Below are 21,251 nucleotides of genomic sequence, written 5' to 3' on the forward strand. Positions count from 1 at the left end.
AGTGAACACTTTAGTAAATAGGCTTGTTGAGTCAGAAATTACTACTGGAACTTTTATTTTTATAATCTCTTTAGAAATCCTGGTCTTGAAAATGAAAATTTCATTTGAGTTGTGCTGCTGTGAAATTAAACACTCAGTTTTATCTGTAAATATAATTCATAGTAATATTATTTTTTAGTTCTTATTGTTTATTTTCTTCCAGAAAACTTCCTGAGGGATCTGTCGTGTAGCCATGATGGTCAGTTTTAGTGTCACCTGTTAAAACAGGACATTTATCTCGTCACCTGCTCGCGTGTAAACCAATAAGAAGCCAGAAACTGACCCATGTGATACAAAAATGTCAAACAAAATTCATTTATTGTACTTGTACACAAACAAAATGAGAGACCTGATACTATTAAAAAAAAAAACAAAAAAAACCTATGTTCACTTCCAGCTGATGGTGTTAAGACAAAAGTCCACAGAGAGGTGTGTGATTGGCTGAGCCACTCTATGATGTCATCATACGAGGAGCAATGCTCATTGACATCAACTCCTGGAAGAGAAGTTTACAGGCGTACGGCATTCGGACCAGAGAGATCTGACAGAGAGAAACAACAAATGTAAAACACGGATGAGAACATCAGGAAATCACTGCAGTCAATATAATGACTAATGATCACAGTGAACACCGCAGACAACCCTTACAGTGACTCATCAACAGACATTTCTGTATGCACAGTTTGTGTTTGTATGTTCAAGAGGCTGTGGTGATCAGTCTACAACGAGCGGACACCGGTCACAGTTACCTGTGTCTTGTTGCGGCAGCCTCGACACTCATACGTGTGCGTGCGTGTGTTGGCGATGGCCATCAGTCCACACAGGTTACAGACGTGAACTTGATATGGATCAGAAGCCTCAAACAGACGTTCTCTGAGGAACTGAGCCGCTCCGTGAGCGATCTGACAGTCACGCTCCATCTCTCCAAACCGCAGACCACCATCGCTGTGGACAGTGGACAGACAGGTGAGGCCAACAGGTGAGAGCCAGACAGAGGCCAGAGGTCTATGAAACAGCTTTCTGGCAGGTGTCTGAATGTTGCTGTGCGAGTTTATAGACAGGTAACAGGTGATTACTCACCGTGATCTCCCCTCCATTGGCTGCCTGTTGAGGATCTGGACGGGGCCCCTGGCCCTCGAGTGGATCTTATCGTCCACCATGTGCTTAAGACGCTGATAATATGTCGGACCGATGAAGATCTGGGATGTCAGCTTCCTCCCCGTGAAGCCGTTATACAGGACCTGATCACAAATCAATAATCAGAGCGACAGATGTGGGTTGAGCTGTTTGAAACTTGTTGAGCAACATCTTTGTTGTTGAATTTGTTCAGATTGTTTCCCAGCATGCACTGCAGAGCCTTAGCCTTTACACATGTAATGTCTGCTGCTAATCGTATTAAAATGAACTTCAGTAATTGAAACAGGTTAATGTCAAGAAGCTCTTGACTTGGAAACTGATCTGATGTCATAGTGACATAGTGACCTCATTTCCTCTCAGGTGGTATCCGTACTCAGACAGCAGGTTCGACACTTTCTGCACGTTGACAGCGTCGTTAAACGGCGTCGCATCACCGATCTCACCTTTGTTTGCCGACACCTGCAACACGGGAAAACTATAAATATGCAGTTTACATGTCCGTGTACGCACATGCAGATTAATGTGTCTGAAAATACAAGCTTTTATTCTGATGAGGTTTATTGACAGGGTTAATGTTCATGTTTATTATTTATACTTTTATTATCAGATATTTATTGATTATCTTAGGATCTGGACACTACCTTTCCCTGCAGACACTCGATCAGATGGCCGACCGTCATTCTGGACGGGATGGCGTGAGGATTGATGATGATGTCAGGGGTGATTCCCTCGCAGGTGAACGGCATGTCCTTTGATATAAAACATGCAAAACACATCAAAGATACAATTTCCTGCCAAACTGTGACATCTCATTTTAAAACCATTGTAATTATGTTCTTTATTGTGTCTTGTTGACTTTCTCTGAACCTCCTGTCTGTACTGGATCCCACAGGTTCCTTTCTGTCCATGTCGACTGGCGAATTTGTCTCCAATCTGAGGGATCCGCACCGAGCGAACCTGCAGGAGACAAGGAAGATTGCAGGAGAAAAAAAAAAAAAACATAAAAAACTTAATGTCCTCAGCATCGGGCATCATTGGGTGTTGTGGCGTGCTCCCTCACCCTGATCTTGCAGAACTTGTAGCCCTCCTGGTTCAGGGTTACCATCACCTGGTCCACAATGCCAGTCTCACTGGTTCTCAGGAAGGTGCTGCAGTCTCTCTTGATGTAGCGGCGGTTGGTGCTTTCCATCTCGTCTTCGTTATCTGGCAGCGTCACCGTCTTGCCGATGATCACGTCCTCACCAGACACACGAACGCCAGGCGCAATCAGCCCGTCATCGTCCAGTTTGTCGTAGATGGCGTGTCTCATTCCTGAGGACGATTTTAATGCAATATAAACTTAGCCCCGCCCACTACCAACATCTGACACACCCGACCTGTTACTGGACGTCACTACACCTGAGACGATCGAGGGGTGACAATAACAACCAGACTACATCCTAATCAAAGTCAGATGAGATTTTCTTTTGAAACATTAAGTTTGAATTCAATCCTCACCCTGACAAGTTTCACGGGTTGGTTTCTCAAAGATCTCCTCCTGATCAAAACCTTTCTTTGACTCCTGCTCTTTGTAGGACCGGTAGAAAACAGACCTGCCAGGTGAGAAACAAAAACTTTAAAGAAACTGCTGACAAAACCAAACGGTAGTCAGTAATAGCTGAGACTCACCTGAAGAAGCCCCGATCCACAGCCGACCTGTTCATGATCACAGAGTCCTCCTGGTTGTATCCTGTGTATGAGGCAATCGCCACGATGGAGTTGATGCCTGAACAACACAACGTTTAATTAGAGACACGAGTCAGTGGACAGGTCTGAAAACTAAACACAGTGAACAGTCCCTCATGTTTTCAGTGAAGTTTTGAGACTCGCCTGAAACCTGATGTAAACACTTTTTAAACCTGAAACGTAATGTCTCTGTCAATCTGACTACACAGGTGTGTGTTACCTGCAGGCAGTTCTCTGAAGCGCAGGTATTCCATGGATCGGGTGGTGACCAGCGGTTTCTGGGGGTAGTACAACACGTGAGCCAGCGTGTCCATTCGAACGTGGAAGTTCGTGATGTAAACACCCATGGCCTGTTTACCCATAGCGGACTGGTATGTGTTCCTGGGAGACTGAATAACAACAAACATCTCATTACTGCTTCAACAACATGTCACAGGATTATTTTCCACTTTTTTCTAAACTCCCTGCTTGACCGTACCTGGTTGTGGTCAGGGAAGGGGATAATGGAGGCACAGACTCCGAGGATCATAGATGGGTGGATCTCACAGTGGGTGTAGGTGGAGCAGTAGGCCACACCCTTTTCCTGGAGGTCATCGGGCGTCATGGCGAGCATCACCGTCTCCTCCTCCAGAGTGTCGATGTACTCCACTACTCCACTCGCCACCAAATCCTGCCAGCTGCCCATCACAGACCAACTACAGGTTAGCCAACAGAAACTTTCCCCCAGAAGATCCATAGACTCTACTGCAAGAACCAACCAACTAACAGGTTCTACAATAACAACTAGCTGAAAGGGAACAAACTCTCAGATCAATCATTACATTTCACAGAAACAATTAATGAACCCTAACCACCGAAATAAGCCAAGCCTACAAAACAACAGAAAAGAAGACCATAATAATCGTTGTACCCGGCCTCACCTGTAGTTGTTGTACTCTCTCTCCTTCAGCTGGTCGATGTGTCGTCTCTTCAGCAGTAGTTTTTGTTTTTCCACAATCAGCAGCGGTCTGCAGATTCGTCCAGCGTCTGTGTAAATTCTGATCTCACGTTCTCTGATGTCTCTGATCATCGACACCTGAAATGTTCAGAAACAACAAGAACAAAGAGTCTCATCGGTTTCACAGACTGTAAATATTGTTCTAGTTATCAAGCATATTAGACACAGTGATAGCCATCCTAACAAAGAGGCGGACTGCTATGACTGCAGGGCCGTAAACATATGCTTTGCTTTATAAAAGACTGGTGCTGTTACCTCAGACACGATGATATCCATCTGTCTGCGGAGTTTCCTCAGAGTGTTCATCAGCTGTTCAGGATCTTTGTGGATTCCCACCCAGCAGCCGTTGACAAAGATCTTCGTGGCACTAAAACATTTAAAACCAAAATCCGATTGACTGAGAACAATGGTCAAACTAATGTGACCTGATGTCCTGCAGAGACTAATTAGAGACCAACAAACAGATTTTATCTGTTACTCATCTCATTAATATTGTCAACAATAACAGTTTGATTATGTGGATTATTAATCGTATCGGTCATTTCCAATGGCTGGTAAAGATGAAGATGAAGCTGAAGCGACTGACTCTGCGATAGCAGCAGGGGAGATCTCCTCCAGGTTCTCCATACTCCACTCCTCCAGAAACTCTAGGATGGGAGATGGCTGAGAACCCACTGAGATGTAGGCCATCAGGGCCAAGTTCTTCACCAGACCCACAGCATGACCCTGGAAAAAAGAAGCCTTTCATCAACCTACTCATCACTGTGATCAATGAATGAAGGTCAGCCTGATTTGATGTGACACATTCATGTTTCTCTCTAGAACTGCACTGGGTTCTATCCTTTGAGTCAACAGTGTTTTTACCTCTGGTGTTTCAGCCGGACACACCATTCCCCACAGCGTGTTGTGCAGCTGTCGGGGTTTGGCCAGTTTGCCGTCTCTGCCGATGGGAGAGTTGACGCGGCGGAGGTGGGACAGAGTTGATGCGAAGGTCAGACGGTTCAACACCTACAAGCAGAAGAATGAAACAGGATGATGTTCAGAGGCCGACCTCAGAATCCAGTCTAACAGAGAGTCATGATATGAAAATGCCAGTTTGTATGCACACAGAGATGATAAAAAACTAGGGGCCTTAATAATCTAAAGGTGGCACCTCATTACAGCCCCTGAACTGAGACTAAAGCTCTTCAGTTAAGGCGATAAAAACCAAATATGTGTGCTGACTGAACGCTACAGTCCATTCAGGCTTAGAGGCAGGCGCTCTGACCTGTGACACCCCAGCTCGGGCCTGGTGGGCCTTCTTGACGTCTCCCCAGTTTCCAGTGGCCAGAGAGTATTTGAGGCCATCTGAGATGATTCTGGTTTTAATGGCCAGCTCAAGATTAAAGTCTTTTCCTCTGTCGATGAACTTCTGAGCGTAAATCCTGATCTCCTTCAACAGGTTCTTAAACATGCTGAATGGAAAGAACAGAAAAGTGTTCACACAGTGTTACTGAATGTGACATTATGTTATGTTCTGATCCTGCACTGTGCAAAGTCTATATGCATATACTGTATGTTCTGATTGGTCAAGGCAAGCAGGTGAGGTAAGAGGTCCAAGGTGATGACACTGAGAAAGCTCACCCTCTAAACAGGAAGGCCAGTAGTGGCCCAGCGAGGTCTAGCCTCTTGTTGCCATAGTGATCTCTGTCATCCAGCTCCCGCCGGCCAAGAGCAGCAAGCAGCAACCTGTGGACCATGTACCTGAAAAAACAGTAATATCTGTGTTAATTTCAGCACCTGATTTTGGATGTAGTTTCAGCAATAGTAATACACCATTATATACATAGTAATGCACATTTACTACACAGTAAAATACACAAACTCTGACAGAGGGTAAGGAAACCTGAACCATCCTTGTGTCCCACACATATACCTGTAAATTACCGGTGTCTCTCTTACACATGTGTACGCCAGGTGTAACATCTGTCACACATAAACCTGTCTCACACCTGTACAGCGTATCTCAGGTGAGACTGACCTACACAGCTGGAATTCAGGTGGGACTCACCCTAAGAAGTAAGCCTTCTTGGTCTCACAGAAGTCGCTGACTCCAACATGTGGCAGCATTTCCTTCTGCAGAACTTCTTTGGCATATTTGATTCTTCGTTCCTTTGTCACTCCGGGTTTCGCTCCTCTGGAACCGATGAAGTTCAACGCCACGTTCTGCTCCTGGATCACAAATGCTTCATCCAGTGATGGCTTCACCTGGAAACATGATGACATCACAGGTGACATCACATCACAGTCGGCAGGGCCAAGTCTATTTACTGTTTGAGCTGCCAGATGTTAACAGCATTACGACAGATGTTAACAGCAATAACCAATAGTCGCACTGACCATCTCCATCATCTCGGGGTCGTCAAAGTCATAGATAATGTGTTCCAGGATGTCTCTGTCCGACACAAACCCCAGTGCTCGAAACACGATTATAATGGGAACTTCCTGCCTGATGTACGGCAGCGTTGATACAATCCTCTGACCGATAGCACTTTTCTTCACTCCCTGAGAGAGACAATCAATGAGTTTAGGCTAAACCATGATTACATTAAAAAAGGAAATGCTTTAGGAAAGAAGAGTTGACTCAAAACGTTAGTGTAATAAAATAATTAGTCTTGTATGCAGGTGAACATCAGGACGCACCTGTCCTCCTCTGGCCATCATGCTGACCCAGATGGTGCTGGTCGGACGTGACGAGTTTTCCAAACAGGACCGACACTCAGCTGTGTAGGCGTACTTAGAGTCCTTCTTGGCAAAGACGTACACTGTGTTTGTGGCCATCTTCTCCTGAGCAATGAGCACCTGCAAACCACCACCAGTGTAAATATCTGCCAAAAATACCAACACAGCTGTGACAACTGTGGTCACACCTGACAGACCTGATGTCACATAAAACTTAAAGGTGTTAAAGGGGAATTCCATATTTAGGTAAATCCTCTTAGCTTTCTGTGTACCTTTTCGGAGCCATTGATGATAAAATAACCTCCAGGGTCCAGTGGACACTCATTGAGCTCACACAGGTCTCGATCTGTCAGGCCACTCAGAAGGCAGTAGGTGGAACGGAGCATGATGGGAATTTTACCGATGAAGGTCTTCTGGTGCTGGGTCTGCAGCTGGTCCTCGCCTTCCTTTATAATGGTCTTTGTAATATCAACATACAGGGGGGCAGAGTACCTGGAGGAAACCACAGAAGCAACAGGTGAGAGAGAACAGTGAACACATCAGGTAAGTGTAAGTGTACCACAAGAGACCTACGTCAGGTTTCGTAGTCGGGCTTCGTTGGGCATCATGGGAGAAGGAGCTCCATCTCTCTCCCAATGGGTGGGCTTGGACAGGTAGATCTGCTCGAACTTCAGCAGGTAACGAGGCTGAAACACAAATTGACACATGATTTTAAAGGAGCTGTAAATATATTACAATCAAAACTGTCCAACATTAATCCTGATGATAGTTAATTCCTGTAAACTGTTTCAAAACCCAAAACCACATGCCAACTCCAGTTCTAGTCCCTGGTCTGAGAGTCGTTTCCTACCGGCTCCTCCACCTCCCCTGAGGTGTGCTGGGCTTCAGCCTGTAGGTCGATGGGTGGAGCATCCTCCACAATCCTCTGAACTGACATCTGGATGAACTCATCAAATGAATCCAGCTGCTGTCGCACCAGGCCCTTCTCGTCAAAATAAGAGCTGAAATGGAACATGAGAGAGACTTGTCAAAACAAGAGTTGGAACAAAGTGTTGTTAAAAATCTTAGATGGCTTTTTTACTAACTTTTTAAGTCAAAGTGATCGGACCGCAGATTGATCATTTCATTGATTACTGAATCAGTAATATTAATTTTAATGGCACTTATTGTTTTTATTGTAATTATCACTATGTTCTCCACAGCACATCACCACAGGTCAGGTCAGGTCCAGGTGTGTTTACCTAATGACGATCCAGCAGGCCTCCTGCCATAAATCTGGTGTGATTTCATCATCGTCTTCATCGTATTGATTATCTGTCGAACAGACAAAGGAACATCAGAGACAGTAGCACCAACCCTCCGCCTTTAAAGCTCAGGTTGTTTGTTGTATTTAGCCATTTGTTTATAGAGGCCAGAAACAAAGTAAGATTATATCCTATAATATGTGTGCAATGTGTAATATGTAGATTTTAAAGTAACTAAAGGCGCACACACAGTGGATCATTTAGCATTACACACAGAGCTGAGTGTATGTATACTGCATTATTTGGATGTGTACTGTGTGTACTGCATTATCTGGATATGTACTGTGTGTACTGCAGCCTCAGATTAGCCTGTTAGCTTTTTCAAAACAAAGCACCGCGCCATTAGCATTAGCTGTTAGCATGTCTGTTTCCGCAGAGCAAGGTGAGGCAGTCGCGGCTCCTGTGCAGGTAAAAGCAGCTCACCTTCGTCCTGGTCGTACATGTTTGAACTTTAAAAAGAATCAAATCCAACAGACTGAAAACTCCGAAACAACGTTGCGACCCGACAGCACAGCCGGAAACTACATGTGACTTCCGGTGTTTTCTTCTTCTTTAGTGTGGCTCGAGGCAGTTTAAAGTATTGGTGCCCTCTACAGATTGGACAGCGGTATTGCACCAACAAACGCGCTTTATCTATTTCTGGTACTAATAACTACTACAACGACTACTACTAGTACTACTAGTATTACTACTATTACTGCTAGGCTGCTACTGCATTGCTAGTGAGCTGTGCCTACATATGGAGGTCTAAGTGTTCAAAATTAAATACATAAAGGACATTATGAAATAACCAGTGGTTTGAATAAATATGCAGATTATTTGAATAAATGTACAGTTTGTTCACGTCTTTCTGTAGTTCTGATAACTAACTAGTGTCTGTGTTGCCTGATCTTAGTCTCTGGACTCCTTCTCCATGGAGGATATTGCTCCTTAGCGTCTTAGCGCTGCACAGTTCCAGGTATCCATGGTCTTCAGTCTCAGGTCAGCTGCTCGTCCAATCACCTCCGTCCTAAGTAGTAGTACCCAGTAGTGCTGAAAAAAGGTGATGTATGTGTTACAACAGCATTATCAGGATTTTTTTTAAAGATCTAAATTCCTGCAGTGTTGAGTGACACGTCCAGTTGTTTTGCTGCTGTTGTATTTTTGTTTAAGAGATTAAAATGTGCGTCTGTGTTGTCATCCACACGTGTAAGAGGGGCATGCTGTTTTTCTGTTATTGTGTTTGTGTTGGAGTCACTTTGTGCCACTTCTGCTCCTGATAGTTTCCACTCTGTCAGCGGTAAATTGGAGCAGACAGAATGTTGATCCTGAGATTAGAGCCAGAACAAAAGAGAGCGGCAGCCGTCACAACAACAGAGGCTGACGTGTTTTCAGACGACAACACCTCCAGCCTGCTGTTGTCATATAACAGATGCCACATCCACAGAGGCTCCACTCATAGTCGAATCAGAGGCCAATAAAACGACAGAACCCCCTCAATTCAACCGACTGTTGTACAATTTCAGCATTCTTCTTTTTTTGATTTTGCATCTGTATTTCTCAGTTTTTATCCATGATGTTTGGCACAACTCTTCTCCTGTTCTGTGTGGCAGTTTTCTTCTGTGCAGGTAAGACGGGCCAGGACAGAATAAACAGGGTTGGAAGTACAGGTTAAATGATGCAACTAGATTATTTCGTAGCAGATTGCAGCTCCTCTTCAGATGTTCAGACTTAGACTCAAAGTCGGACCTTGACTGTCCTTTGACAGTTCCTCACACTGTCAGGTCAGTTTGTTTATTGTTGAACCTGAGGCGTGTGCAGCTTAATAAAGTTAAATAGGTGATTGTGTGGGATTCAGTGGCACTAAGGATATGTTGTAGTAAAAGGGTTACATAGCACTGAGTCTTTGTTTGCAAAGAGATTTTTTTACCTATGCACCTCAGCCAGAGTAAGGCTGAGTAAGAGTGAGCCCTGGCTGCTGCATTTGAGCTGCAAACCTGTGGACAGTGATAATAATAACAACAGCTGGTTAGGTCAGTCTGCAGCTCACAGAGGCGTCTGCTTTGTGTGCATCCTGAGGAAAAGGCTGAATAATCTGTGCTCTGATATGTGTCTTTTTGCAGATGCTGAGGATAAATCCAGACTGTACAGGAGGGTAATAACAAATATCAATTCCTCAAAACTACAAACTCTTTTGTGGCACCTGAACAACCAGTAGCATCAGGAACAGGGTGTTTTGTGTTGCATTTTTGTTTGTAATGTTGTTTTCTGGATTTTTTGGTGCAGCCCTCCTGTGTGGGGATGGATGTGACTGAGGTCTGTCCTCTGAATTACTCTCCAGTGTGCGGCAATGACGGCATCACCTACGCGAACGAATGTTTCCTGTGTGTCCACAGAGTGTGAGTAGACAATCATTCATTAAACATTATAGTTATTTTTAATGGCAACCTCTGAGAATAACCAATTAATCATCTAATTGTGTGCTAAGATGTCAGACATTTGCTTGTACTGCTTAGAATAACAGTAAACACAAAAGGCAATGCATATTTATTTTAATGTGGGTTTGTATAATTATCTGGGTATTATTCATCAATTAGTTTGCTAGTCCCTTGGCGTGTGTCTAGCCTGGCTATAAACCTGTAGAGTAGTTTATTATCTGGACATAGTGAAATTTCTGTATTTTATAGTGTGTTAACCACTTCAAGTGTTACCATTCATAGTGTGAAAAAAAATAAAAGCTTAAACTTTGAAATTCTGTATTTTCTCTAGAAGTTAGGTCGAGAATATGTTGTCCTAGAAACATCAGAGCTTAAAGTAATAATAAAAGAGAACATCCTGGCAAGTACTTGTGAAATAAAGGTTTTGCTGTGTGTTCACTGTTGATCATTGATTATTTCTTTTTAGGGAGAAAAAGACTGACATTTTGATTGTGAAGGATGGACCCTGCTACGGATGACAACATCAAATGGCCCCCTAACCAATAACATCATCTGTTACTACTGTTTTAAATGTAGATTTTAGCTGTTAGCATGTAGTACACTTAGAGCAGACACATACATACGACTGTATCTGTACAGTATACAGTCATAGTTCAAGTTTATACTGGTGTGGTTGATGTTAACATATCTAAGTCAAAACATTTGAAATTAAAACCTTTGACCAATAAATATTTTCACTTTTCTTTAAGTATCACTGGCATTTTTAAATATAACTGGTAAAAATCATTAAGGTTTAGGCCTTGTAGGGGTGAGTTAGTCTTAGGGTTAGGGGTTAGGGGTTCAGCGTAGGTGAAAGACAGGGAGCAGCAAGGCACAGCAAGATATGGCATTTTAAACCTTTAAAATCATTTAAAGCTTTAATCATAGATTTGCCTTTATTTGCTGAATTTTATTTAGAATTTTGTTGTTTTAATTATTTGCTAAGTCAACAATATATAAACATAAGTAAATTAATACAAATAAATAAATAAAAAAATCCTGTTTAAAATGACTATTTATAATATACATAAGTATTTTTTTTCTTAAGTAAAATTTTGAATGAGTTTTACTTTAGAGTATTTCTACACCTTCTCTGGCTGCTCGGACAGCGCTTTTCACGACCGAGTTGTTCATCGCACCAATAGAAGATCTTCGTTACGGTGACACTCTCGGTGTACCGCAGTGTGGCGACTTTGCGGAGCCTTCAAACTGCGGTTTTAGCATCTACCTGTGGCAGAAAATGTCTTTATAGCCCCCAGAAGACTACGCGGAGGATTTACTGTCTGTGTTGTTGGATGTTTCCGGTGTAGAAACCGCGAACACCAACTTTAAAATGCCTCAGTTAGCGAACATTAGCTAGCGCCTAGCTTAGCTAACCGGCAAACTCGTCAGCACCGTAAGAACCGATGGAGAACAACGACAACGAGGCTCGTCCCGTTTCCCCTGAGGTCCCGAGAAACCCGAACACGGAGCTGAAGAAGCTGCTGTTCTTTAAGGTTTATAAGAGGAGGTGGTTCGTCCTGCTGGTGCTGTGTCTGTTGAACTGCTCCAACGCCACGGTAAGTAACGTTAACGTGACTTTTCTTCTCACACTTCGTTTATTTATTGGTATATATCAAAGTAGATGTCCAGTAAATTGTCTTAAAGTTGAAAAAACAAAAAATCAGATAAATGCTACTTAAAAAAAAAAAAAAAAAAAAAAAAAAAAGCAGGGGCGTAGCACAAACATCCCGGGTCCAGGTCTAATGCGACCCCCTTATGGCCCCTTATGGTTTGTACAACTGGACTGGAGCCACAGGTGAAACACATGGATCTGTACTGGTTATCACAGAAATTAAATACTGGAGTCATTTAAGTTAATTCATCTGAGTCTGTACTAATTTAAATCTCAGCATATTTCATCCTGTTGTGTTCACTTTTGGAAGTTAACACTAAAATTTTTCAGTTTTTAAGGTTTTTATTTTTTATTGCACCGTGAGACAAAACTGGAAAACCATAGTAGTCTTGCCCCTATGCTGAGAAGCAATTACTGAAATACTGTATTTAATTAAAAAAAAACCTTTTTTATGCAGTAAAATATTATATATTGTTAGTTGTGGAGACTATAAAGTTATTCATTTAAAATTAAATAATTGTTTAGTTTAATTGTTTAGTCCTGGACTGAATTACAACATTAACTTTAAATTAAAAGGTACCGAATAGAGTTTTCTGGTAGACACTGTTTACACCCAGTGGTACTTGGTGTTTCCTTCCTCAATAATGGTGTGAAATGTATATATCAGTAATTATCAGTATCCGTCAATATGAAAAAAACATTGGCTATTTTAACAGCCTGTGTCACACACGATTAAGCCCTAGACTAGAAAGTCAGAAACAAATCACAGAAATAAATGACAAAATATTCACTACTGGCTTGTCTGATAATCTATTTTAAGACCTTGTTATATGTTGATGCACCAACCTGTTTCGTAACATTTTTCATTCATGATGTGGTAAATAACAGCTGGTGAGCCAAATCGACATTAACCTGTGTAACCTATAGATATATATTTTTATGTTTTGTTTCCTTTGTAAATGCAGTTATGCAGGTTTTAAATGCCGGATTCATCTATAAGACCCAGTCACATTCAGTATTATCGCCTTTAATTATAGCTGTTGTGTTGTAACCTTGATATTGCTCGAGGAATAAGAATAAAAGAATAAACTTAAAGCTCAAGAAGTCAGAGACTACCTGTAATTGCACTGTAGTATAACCTGGTTACTCTATAACTCATAACATTCTCAGTAACAGAGTGTAATATTTTATAGACTCTATATTGAGAGAGAGAGAGAGAGAGCGCAAAGAAAAAAAAAGAATTTTTCTACAGGAAAAAATTCAATGACAAAATCAATAAATTGAATTTTAGAAATAGTTTAGAATGGGACTTTGTTGTCCTACAGTGGCAGGAGATTTTTCTTTGTCTCACCATTAAAAGCAGCAACGCAATAAAAAAACACAAATGCATAAAACAATCATAAACATAGATTTGTGAGCAGCAGAACAGGGCAGGATAAATAATAGAAACCATAGCTTTCTCACATGAGCAGTGCAAAACCTACCATTTCCTCCTTTTTCAGCTGTTATCCAGATCATATGACTACAAGATATTTGAGGAAACTTCATCACTAAAGTGACAGATCATATCTGAACAGAGACACATCTGACCTGAGCCTGCAGCTTTATATGGTTCAGAGCTTTTAGAAGTGATCTGTAGGAAGTTACTGTATGATATAATCTTGATATAATTTAAAGACATTTTTTTTACACCTAAGCATAAGAAACTATGTGTAAATGTTATGTTATGTTGATAAAATAAAAATAAAATCACTTCAAAAATATATTATTAATTTCTGAAATGTGCACTTTCTAAGTAAAGCTTTCTCCTGGAAGATCATTTAAAAAGAATGTAAAAGTGCTCGTATTATTACACTCACAAATAAAAATAATTCTCATTTATCATAGGAAATTGGTGAATTATATTCATATCTTTTTTTGCATCTTCATGTGTCTTCCCAGCTATGGCTGACCTTTGCACCAGTAGCAGACCAGTCTGCCCAGTGCCTGGCTGTCACTCTGGAAGAAATCAACTGGTTGTCACTGATCTACATGGTAGTGGCCATACCACTCAGCTTCGTGACCACATGGATGCTGGATACCCTTGGCCTACGTATCACGGTACAAACTGCACTCTGAGCCAACGAGAGGGTGTAGTATATTTGCTATTTGTAGGCAGTTCCTGCACTTTATAACCCTAGCCATGTGATTTCCCATCTCTCCTGCACAAGATTATGTGTGGTACACCCTTCCCACACTAACTGATAGTGCAGAAATATTACAGCTCTTAGCACCAAAGAAGGAGGCATAAAAACAGGACACGTTTTGATCTGTCTCTGCCATCTTGACCTTGCAGCTGATCCTGGGCTCTTGGCTGAACATGCTCGGAGCCTTCGTGCGTTTCTTCAGCATGTCAGAGATCCTGACTCTTCAAGTCAGGTACCCAGTGGTGATGTTGGGTCAGACCCTTGGTGCCCTGGCTCAACCCCTCATCATTTTCACCCCCACCAAGCTGGCAGCCCTCTGGTTTCCAGACCATCAGCGGGCCACAGCTAACATGATCAGCTCTATGTGTGAGTGATATATAATGTTCCCAAAAAGCTCTGCTGCTGTAGTTCTAATACTTTCAGCATATGTAGTAGCTATTGGAGGCTTTTGGAAGAAGATTTATGAATACACTTAAATTGTGAATGTAGGAGGATTCACAAAAACATGAGAAAGCAAGAATGACTTGTTTAGGTTCAGGGAAACCACATCAGTGTGTTGAGCAGATGACTTTATTGGTGAATGCTGACAAACATGAATGTTATTGGTAAGTTTGTCCAGTCTGTTGGACATGATAAACTGTCAATGGAAGCTGCTAAAATATTTTAAAAGTCTGTTTTTGGGCTGAAAAGGTGCAATTGCTTGTGCTCAGTTTTTGTGCATGTGTAACAAATTTAAGGAACTGAGTCAGTTTCAACACGTGCTGTGAAGTGCAGGGAAGCTCTGGTTTGGTTTGTCAGCAAACTTATGTGCATACAGCAAAATAAATGATGTGTCCACAAATATATGATATGATATATGATGATATACAGTGGGTACGGAAAGTATTCAGACCCCTTTAAATTTCTCACTCTTTGTGTCATTGCAGCCATTTGCCAAAATCAAAAAAGTTCATTTTATTTCTCATTAATGTACACTCAGCACCCCATCTTGACAGAAAAAAACAGAAATGTAGAAATTTTTGCAAATTTATTAAAAAAGAAAAGCTGAAATATCACATGGTCATAAATATTCAGACCCTGTGCTCAGTATTGAGTAGAAGCACCCTTTTGAGCTAGTACAGCCATGAGTCTTCTTGGGAATGATGCCACAAGTTTTTCACACCTGGATTTGGGGATCCTCTGCCATTCTTCCTTGCAGATCCTCTCCAGTTCTGTCAGGTTGGATGGTGAACGTTGGTGGACAGCCATTTTCAGGTCTCTCCAGAGATGCTCAATTGGGTTTAGGTCAGGGCTCTGGCTGGGCCAGTCAAGAACGGTCACAGAGTTGTTCCGAAGCTACTCCTTTGTTATTTTAGCTGTGTGCTTAGGGTCATTGCCCTGTTGAAAGGTGAACCTTCAGCCCAGTCTGAGGTCCTGAGCACTCTGGAAGAGGTTTTCTTCCAGGATATCTCTGTACTTGGCCGCATTCATCTTTCCTTCAATTGCAACCAGTCGTCCTGTCCCTGCAGCTGAAAACACCCCCACAACATGATGCTCCCACCAACATGTTTCACTGTAGGGATTGTATTGGGCAGGTGATGAGCAGTGCCTGGTTTTCTCCACACATACTGCTTAGAATTAACGCCAAAAAGTTCAATCTTGGTCTCATCAGACCAGAGAATCTTATTTCTCATAGTCTGGGAGTCCTTCATGTGTTTCTTGGCAAACTCTATGCAGGCTTTCATGTGTCTTGCACTGAGGAGAGGCTTCCGTCGGGCCACTCTGCCATAAAGCCCCGACTGGTGGAGGGCTGCAGTGATAGTTGACTTTGTGGAACTTTCTCCCAACTCCCTACTGCATCTCTGGAGCTCAGCCACAGTGATCTTTGGGTTCTTCTTTACCTCTCTCACCAAGGCTCTTCTCCCACGATTGCTCAGTTTGGCTGGACGGCCAGGTCTAGGAAGAGTTCTGGTCGTCCCAAACTTTTTCCATTTGAGGATTATGGAGGCCACTGTGCTCTTAGGAACCTTGAGTGCTGCAGAAATTCTTTTGTAACCTTGGCCAGATCTGTGCCTTGCCACAATTCTGTCTCTGAGCTCCTTGGGCAGTTCCCTCGACCTCATGATTCTCATTTGCTCTGACATGCACTGTGAGCTGTAAGGTCTTATATAGACAGGTGTGTGCCTTTCCTAATCAAGTCCAATCAGTTTAATTAAACACAGCTGGACTCCAATGAAGGAGCAGAACCATCTCAAGGAGGATCAGAAGAAATGGACAGCATGTGAGTTAAATATGAGTGTCACTGCAAAGGGTCTGAATACTAATGACCATGTGATATTTCAGTTTTTCTTTTTTAATAAATTTGCAAAAATTTCTACATTTCTTTAAATGCTGAGTGTACTTATGAGAAATAAAATAACTTGTTTGATTTTGCAAAGGCTCAATGAAAAGATGAAAAATGTCTGAATACTTTATGTAATGTACATACAAACTTTTAAATCATTATTAAGTACAGGAATAATTAAATGTTCTTTATAAACTCAAGGAAGAATTTGTAAAGAACATGAAGAAAAAGTAGAATGGGAAGCTATTGGAGAAGGAACAAGTTTTCACATATTTAATGTTTTCACTATTACCTAAGCATAGAGAGTGAGGTGAATGAAACGAGGAACAGAAAGTGGAGTTGGACTGATTATTAATGAACCATCCTGAGTTGCACTTCTCTTTTTCCTCCTCAGCCAACCCCCTGGGCGTCCTCCTCGCTAACATCATCTCTCCATGGTTGGTTCAAACATCTGCACAAATTCCAACCCTGGTGAGTTGAACTCAGACAGACTTTTCAAATCCACTAATCCACTGTGCTTTGTTTCAGTTTTAGTGCTGTGATTTTGCTCAGTATTTAAAACACAGTAAAGGAGGCCCTTAGTTGGAGTGTGACCTCAGGAGGTTGGCTGGTGAGATGATGTGCACCTGTGGACACTGATATGCAGCTAATATGCTTTACTGTCTCTTTTTACCTTGATAAAATGACTGTGTCATCCTTTTTGCCTATTTTAACTCATGACATTTACAAAATGGCTCAGTGTCATCACTCATCAGTCTCTTTCAAGCAGCAGCCGTTTGCTGTTTTCAGCCAAACACTTAGATAAACCCACTGTATGAATGGCAGATAAGACATTAGTTGGTGAAGCATCTAACATCTATTTCAGCTGCTACGTCAGAAACCTACAGCAGCTCAGCTCTCTGTCTGCAGCTCCGGCCACCTCACCTGCTAACGATGATGAATTGTGCTTGATTTGAGGTGGTAACATCCATTTATCATCACTTTACCTGTGTTTGTACCCTACTCTAGCTGCTTGCCTATGCAATCCCAGCATGTATCATCTGTTTAGTAGCAACTGTGGGGATCCGGAGCGGCTTGCCCCCCACACCACCGTCAGCCAGTGCGGAGTCCTCCGGCTCCGAGCCGTTTGTACAGGGGGTCAAACTGGTAAGGATACAGGAGGGCAGCCATACACTCTTATATTTGACACCTGTTAAGGAAATGTAAGAATGTTTTAGTATATACTGACAGATCTTTACAGTCGCTTTGTTTTATTACTTCCTTTTATATGCTGATGTTTTTGTTAACTGTTGTTACTGCAGTGTCCTTGTTTCCCCATGATGTCCAGTCATTTCTTACCTGGCCCTGACTCTGTGTCCTCTGTAGTTACTGACAAACAAAGCCTATCTCGTCCTGCTGCTGTGCTTCGGCTCGGGCATCGCCGTCTTCACCTGCTTCTCCACACTGCTGGAGCAGATCCTGTGTGTGCAGGGATACACCAATGTAAGCACCCCACAGGATAGGACCCCATATTCATTCCCAAGGAACAAAGTGACAGAGAACAGATCCTGGTCTTTATGTATTTGATGCTGTGAGTTTTAGAAGGACTCAGGTACTGAATTCACCTATAATTGACCTGCAGAACTTTGCTGGTTTGTGCGGCGCTCTCTTCATCTTGTGTGGCATCGTAGGCGCTGCTGCTCTGGGTCTGTACGTCGACAAGACCAAGAGGTTCATCGAAGCCACAAAGATCAACATGAGCTTCACTGCTCTGGCGTGCATTGGCTTTTCAGTGGTGAGAACGCAAGACTGGGAGGGTTTAAAGCTCAACAGCTGCTTTGAGAAGATTATTCATAAATGTGCATTTATTCAAATAGTAACTGCTTTTTGCAAAGTTCATCTTAACCTGAAGCAGCATAGCAGTTTAAGTAGATGTATATATGTGTATATGATGTAGATGTATATAAAACTTTTATTTCGATCACTCTTAATGTATAGAAATGAACATTTAGTAGAGAAATCCCTGCTGTCTAAAGAAAACACTTCAGTTCAGTATTTATTGGCAATAGGCAATAGGTAAACATCTTTTAATCAACTGTCAATAATAACTTCTGCTAGACACATTTCATGTTATTACAACTGTGATTTACTACCTTGTCATTTGTTTTCCTATAAACCTCTGAAGTGAACGTTCTCTGTCAGGTACTTTTCACATTATTGATGCTGTTTGGAGGCAGATGATTTCTCTGTAAGACTCTACTGAAATTCCTTCCCTCAGGTGTCTCTGATGCAGCAGCAGCAAGTCGCCGTGGCCGCTGTCTGTTCTCTCTTTGGCTTTTTTGGGTTCTCCATTTACCCCGTGGCCATGGAGCTATCTGTCGAATGTTCGTATCCAGTTGGAGAAGCCACATCTGCTGGACTCATCTTTCTCTCTGGGTACTACTGAGAGTACACACTGTCTGACCCCATTTACAGTATACACAGAGCTCCTGGTGAATATATCAAACACACACTAGACGTCCTACGTTCATAGGCGGCAGCAGCAGTTTATTCTACACAAAGTGATTTAAACTCCCAGTGTTCACGGCTCTTATTTATGTCGATGTTAAACTGACTTTTGCCTTGTGATCTTTTTGCAGACAGGTTCTGTCTGTTCTCTACATAATCCTCCTCCAGGCTTTGACCTTTCGGCTCGCTGACTCTTCTGTGTCCACCTGTGGGAATGCAGTCCTGAGCTGGAGAGGTAGGTCACATAATGCTCCTCTGCAGTGGGAATCCCAAATGTGAGCATCTCGTCAGTCCTTGTTTTGGTTCAAAGCACCACAGACTTTTTGAAGTGGTAAACAGGAGTGTTTTGGTTTCCAGTTTCCTAGTTTTATTGCTGAGAAGTTGGTCACTCTAAACAAAGTGAAGCCTTTTCACTACTGACAGCATATAATCCTAGTTTGAGGTAATTGTTGTAATTGATAAAACACTGGAAATGTGCAGTTCGATTTGTTGTATTCGGCCTGTTGCCAGTGCCAGTAGATTAGAGCCAGGTTAAAACAAAATTCAAAAATAAGACTGGAAATTTCTACAGATGAAACAGAAAACCCTAAAGCTTAAAAATAAAAATCAGATGCTGGCAGTCACCCACATTTCCCATCATGAACTCAGCGGTTAAACTATTTGTACACTTTGGTTTTTGGACTAACTGGGTTAATCTGACATTGCCACCTTGTCTCCCTCAGTGCCCATCCTGCTGCTGGCAGGACTGTGCACTTTGTTCACCTGCTGCTTCATCATCTGCTTCCACACACGCTACCGGCGGCTGGAGGCTGAAGAACAAGCGAGTTACAGGACCGAACGGATTAACAGCTCGACGGACAGTGATCACGCTCCGAGTGTGGACACGTAAACCTGCTCACAGACTCTTGGTGAGGAAAGAAAAGGAGGGAATTATGGGAGTGAGGACAACTACAGTTTGTTTTCTTTGGTACGAGCCTGAGCAGAAAAGAAGTTTTGGTTTTAATGAGATCAGTGATTCTGTCGTCGGACGCTGGGGCCAAAGCTGTTTTGTACGTTGAATTACAGTAACAGATTGTACACTAATACTCTTGCTACTAACAAATAATCATTCTACAAGGTACAGCCACTATTTATCTACAGGACTAAACTCAGCAGATCCTGATCTGTTATTACATGGGTTTTAGTGATAAAAGGCACTTAGTGAAGAGAAGGACTGTTTAAATGATCGTTTTCCTGTTAGCCTTTCTGATTGAAGGCAAAACTTTCTGATAATGGTCCTGTGTATTTTTTCACTTGGTCTTAAGACAAGGCTCTTATTACAGAACACAACTTAGAGAACCTGTTTGATTTAGGTAATAGAGAAAATGAAGACAAATCAAAACGTGAAATGAGTGTAAAGTGTTTCAGACTCTACTTATTTGCTTCTGGGTTGAGATGGAAGTGATGGAGGTAAATTCATTTAAGAGACCAAAATACACACAAAAAATAATAATTTACTCAAAACGAGTATGAAAGTACTCCGTGTAGAGAGTAGTCAGTTCTTATTGACCCAGCTTTACTTTGCACTTGTATAAAACTGTTTCATGGTAACAGAACCTGGGATGTTTGTACTTAAATAACATTTTTACTGAGAAACAAACACAGTACTGCACCATCAGTACTGCTTTTTAAACTTTCTGGTTAATGTTGTAGCTTTTTATGTTGAAGTGTGTGTGTGTGTGTCATGATGTTAAAGGTAACATGCCACTGTAAAACTGATTCCTTCTGGAAGACTGTGGAATCCTTACAGACTAGACACCTGTGGGTTTTGTGCAATGAAGGGAATGAACTCAGCACTAATCTGTCAAAATGAACTGATGTGCCTTATAACAGCTAAAGATTCTGTGTATGGTTTATTATTATGGTACATTTGAAAATTTTAACTGCATACTGAATATTTTATACTTATTAAAACACCTAAGTCAGTGGAAACATTGATGTCTGTGAGTTTGTCATAATTTTCTAGTTAAATGTGATGTATTTTCTTAAACTTTCAAAATACAACAGCACAAAAACTAAGTTGTTTTGATAAAGATTTAGAAAACAGTAAACTGAGGATAGAGAACATGTCTGACATCACCTCATGCTCCTTTTTCCTCTGGTTACATGGAAACTCAAGGTCTTATTGAGATGTAAGTAGTAAAATCTGTTTGGCCGTTGCACAGACCTGCATTTCTGGTTTTCAAGCCAGTTTCTTTTTCCATTAGTGGATCCAGGTCATG

General features: G+C 41.8%; 3 protein-coding genes across 3 annotated transcripts; 2 read left to right on the forward strand and 1 right to left on the reverse strand.

Annotated features, from left to right (window-relative positions):
• Nucleotides 1-393: 393 nt before the first annotated feature.
• On the reverse strand, nt 394-8,482 carry polr2b (RNA polymerase II subunit B). Its single transcript, XM_026330969.1, has 25 exons — nt 8,347-8,482; nt 7,861-7,933; nt 7,470-7,620; nt 7,193-7,305; nt 6,892-7,111; nt 6,581-6,739; nt 6,278-6,442; nt 5,949-6,145; nt 5,522-5,641; nt 5,166-5,352; nt 4,763-4,906; nt 4,485-4,624; nt 4,154-4,265; nt 3,822-3,976; nt 3,380-3,578; nt 3,122-3,290; nt 2,845-2,941; nt 2,674-2,768; nt 2,237-2,487; nt 2,044-2,133; nt 1,818-1,925; nt 1,522-1,635; nt 1,120-1,280; nt 789-984; nt 394-580 (listed from the first exon to the last, which is right to left on the reverse strand). The coding sequence occupies exons 1-25, from the start codon at nt 8,363-8,365 to the stop codon at nt 491-493; spliced, it is 3,525 nt and encodes a 1,174-aa protein (XP_026186754.1). The 5' UTR covers nt 8,366-8,482; the 3' UTR covers nt 394-490.
• An 810-nt stretch (nt 8,483-9,292) lies between these two features.
• On the forward strand, nt 9,293-11,093 carry LOC113144544 (serine peptidase inhibitor Kazal type 2). Its single transcript, XM_026330690.1, has 4 exons — nt 9,293-9,530; nt 10,026-10,057; nt 10,189-10,301; nt 10,807-11,093. Exons 1-4 carry the CDS (start codon nt 9,476-9,478, stop codon nt 10,856-10,858), a joined length of 252 nt encoding a protein of 83 aa, XP_026186475.1. The 5' UTR covers nt 9,293-9,475; the 3' UTR covers nt 10,859-11,093.
• Nucleotides 11,094-11,528: 435 nt separating this feature from the next.
• On the forward strand, nt 11,529-21,185 carry slc49a3 (solute carrier family 49 member 3). Its single transcript, XM_026330662.1, has 10 exons — nt 11,529-11,938; nt 13,936-14,094; nt 14,330-14,546; nt 16,898-16,974; nt 17,512-17,649; nt 17,869-17,985; nt 18,125-18,277; nt 18,761-18,918; nt 19,122-19,225; nt 19,713-21,185. The coding sequence occupies exons 1-10, from the start codon at nt 11,786-11,788 to the stop codon at nt 19,877-19,879; spliced, it is 1,443 nt and encodes a 480-aa protein (XP_026186447.1). The 5' UTR covers nt 11,529-11,785; the 3' UTR covers nt 19,880-21,185.
• The last annotated feature ends 66 nt before the right edge of the window (nt 21,186-21,251 follow it).

This window comes from Mastacembelus armatus, chromosome 10 (genome assembly GCF_900324485.2).
Source record: "Mastacembelus armatus chromosome 10, fMasArm1.2, whole genome shotgun sequence".
Taxonomy (NCBI): domain Eukaryota; kingdom Metazoa; phylum Chordata; class Actinopteri; order Synbranchiformes; family Mastacembelidae; genus Mastacembelus; species Mastacembelus armatus.

What these genes read in the sequence shown, in the direction of transcription:
- polr2b (XM_026330969.1), bottom strand. An exon ending in TGATGGCCAGAGGAGGACAG is followed by an intron (nt 6,443 to 6,580) that starts GTGCGTCCTGAT and finishes TGTCTCTCTCAG; the next exon opens with GGAGTGAAGAAAAGTGCTAT. An exon ending in AGAGAGTACAACAACTACAG is followed by an intron (nt 3,579 to 3,821) that starts GTGAGGCCGGGT and finishes TGTGATGGGCAG; the next exon opens with CTGGCAGGATTTGGTGGCGA.
- LOC113144544 (XM_026330690.1), top strand. Translation starts at nt 9,476, where the DNA reads ATGATGTTTGGCACAACTCTTCTCCTGTTCTGTGTGGCAGTTTTCTTC. An exon ending in GGCAGTTTTCTTCTGTGCAG is followed by an intron (nt 9,531 to 10,025) that starts GTAAGACGGGCC and finishes GTCTTTTTGCAG; the next exon opens with ATGCTGAGGATAAATCCAGA. An exon ending in AATCCAGACTGTACAGGAGG is followed by an intron (nt 10,058 to 10,188) that starts GTAATAACAAAT and finishes TTTTTGGTGCAG; the next exon opens with CCCTCCTGTGTGGGGATGGA.
- slc49a3 (XM_026330662.1), top strand. Translation starts at nt 11,786, where the DNA reads ATGGAGAACAACGACAACGAGGCTCGTCCCGTTTCCCCTGAGGTCCCG. An exon ending in GTGTGCAGGGATACACCAAT is followed by an intron (nt 17,986 to 18,124) that starts GTAAGCACCCCA and finishes ATTGACCTGCAG; the next exon opens with AACTTTGCTGGTTTGTGCGG. An exon ending in TGCAGTCCTGAGCTGGAGAG is followed by an intron (nt 19,226 to 19,712) that starts GTAGGTCACATA and finishes TGTCTCCCTCAG; the next exon opens with TGCCCATCCTGCTGCTGGCA.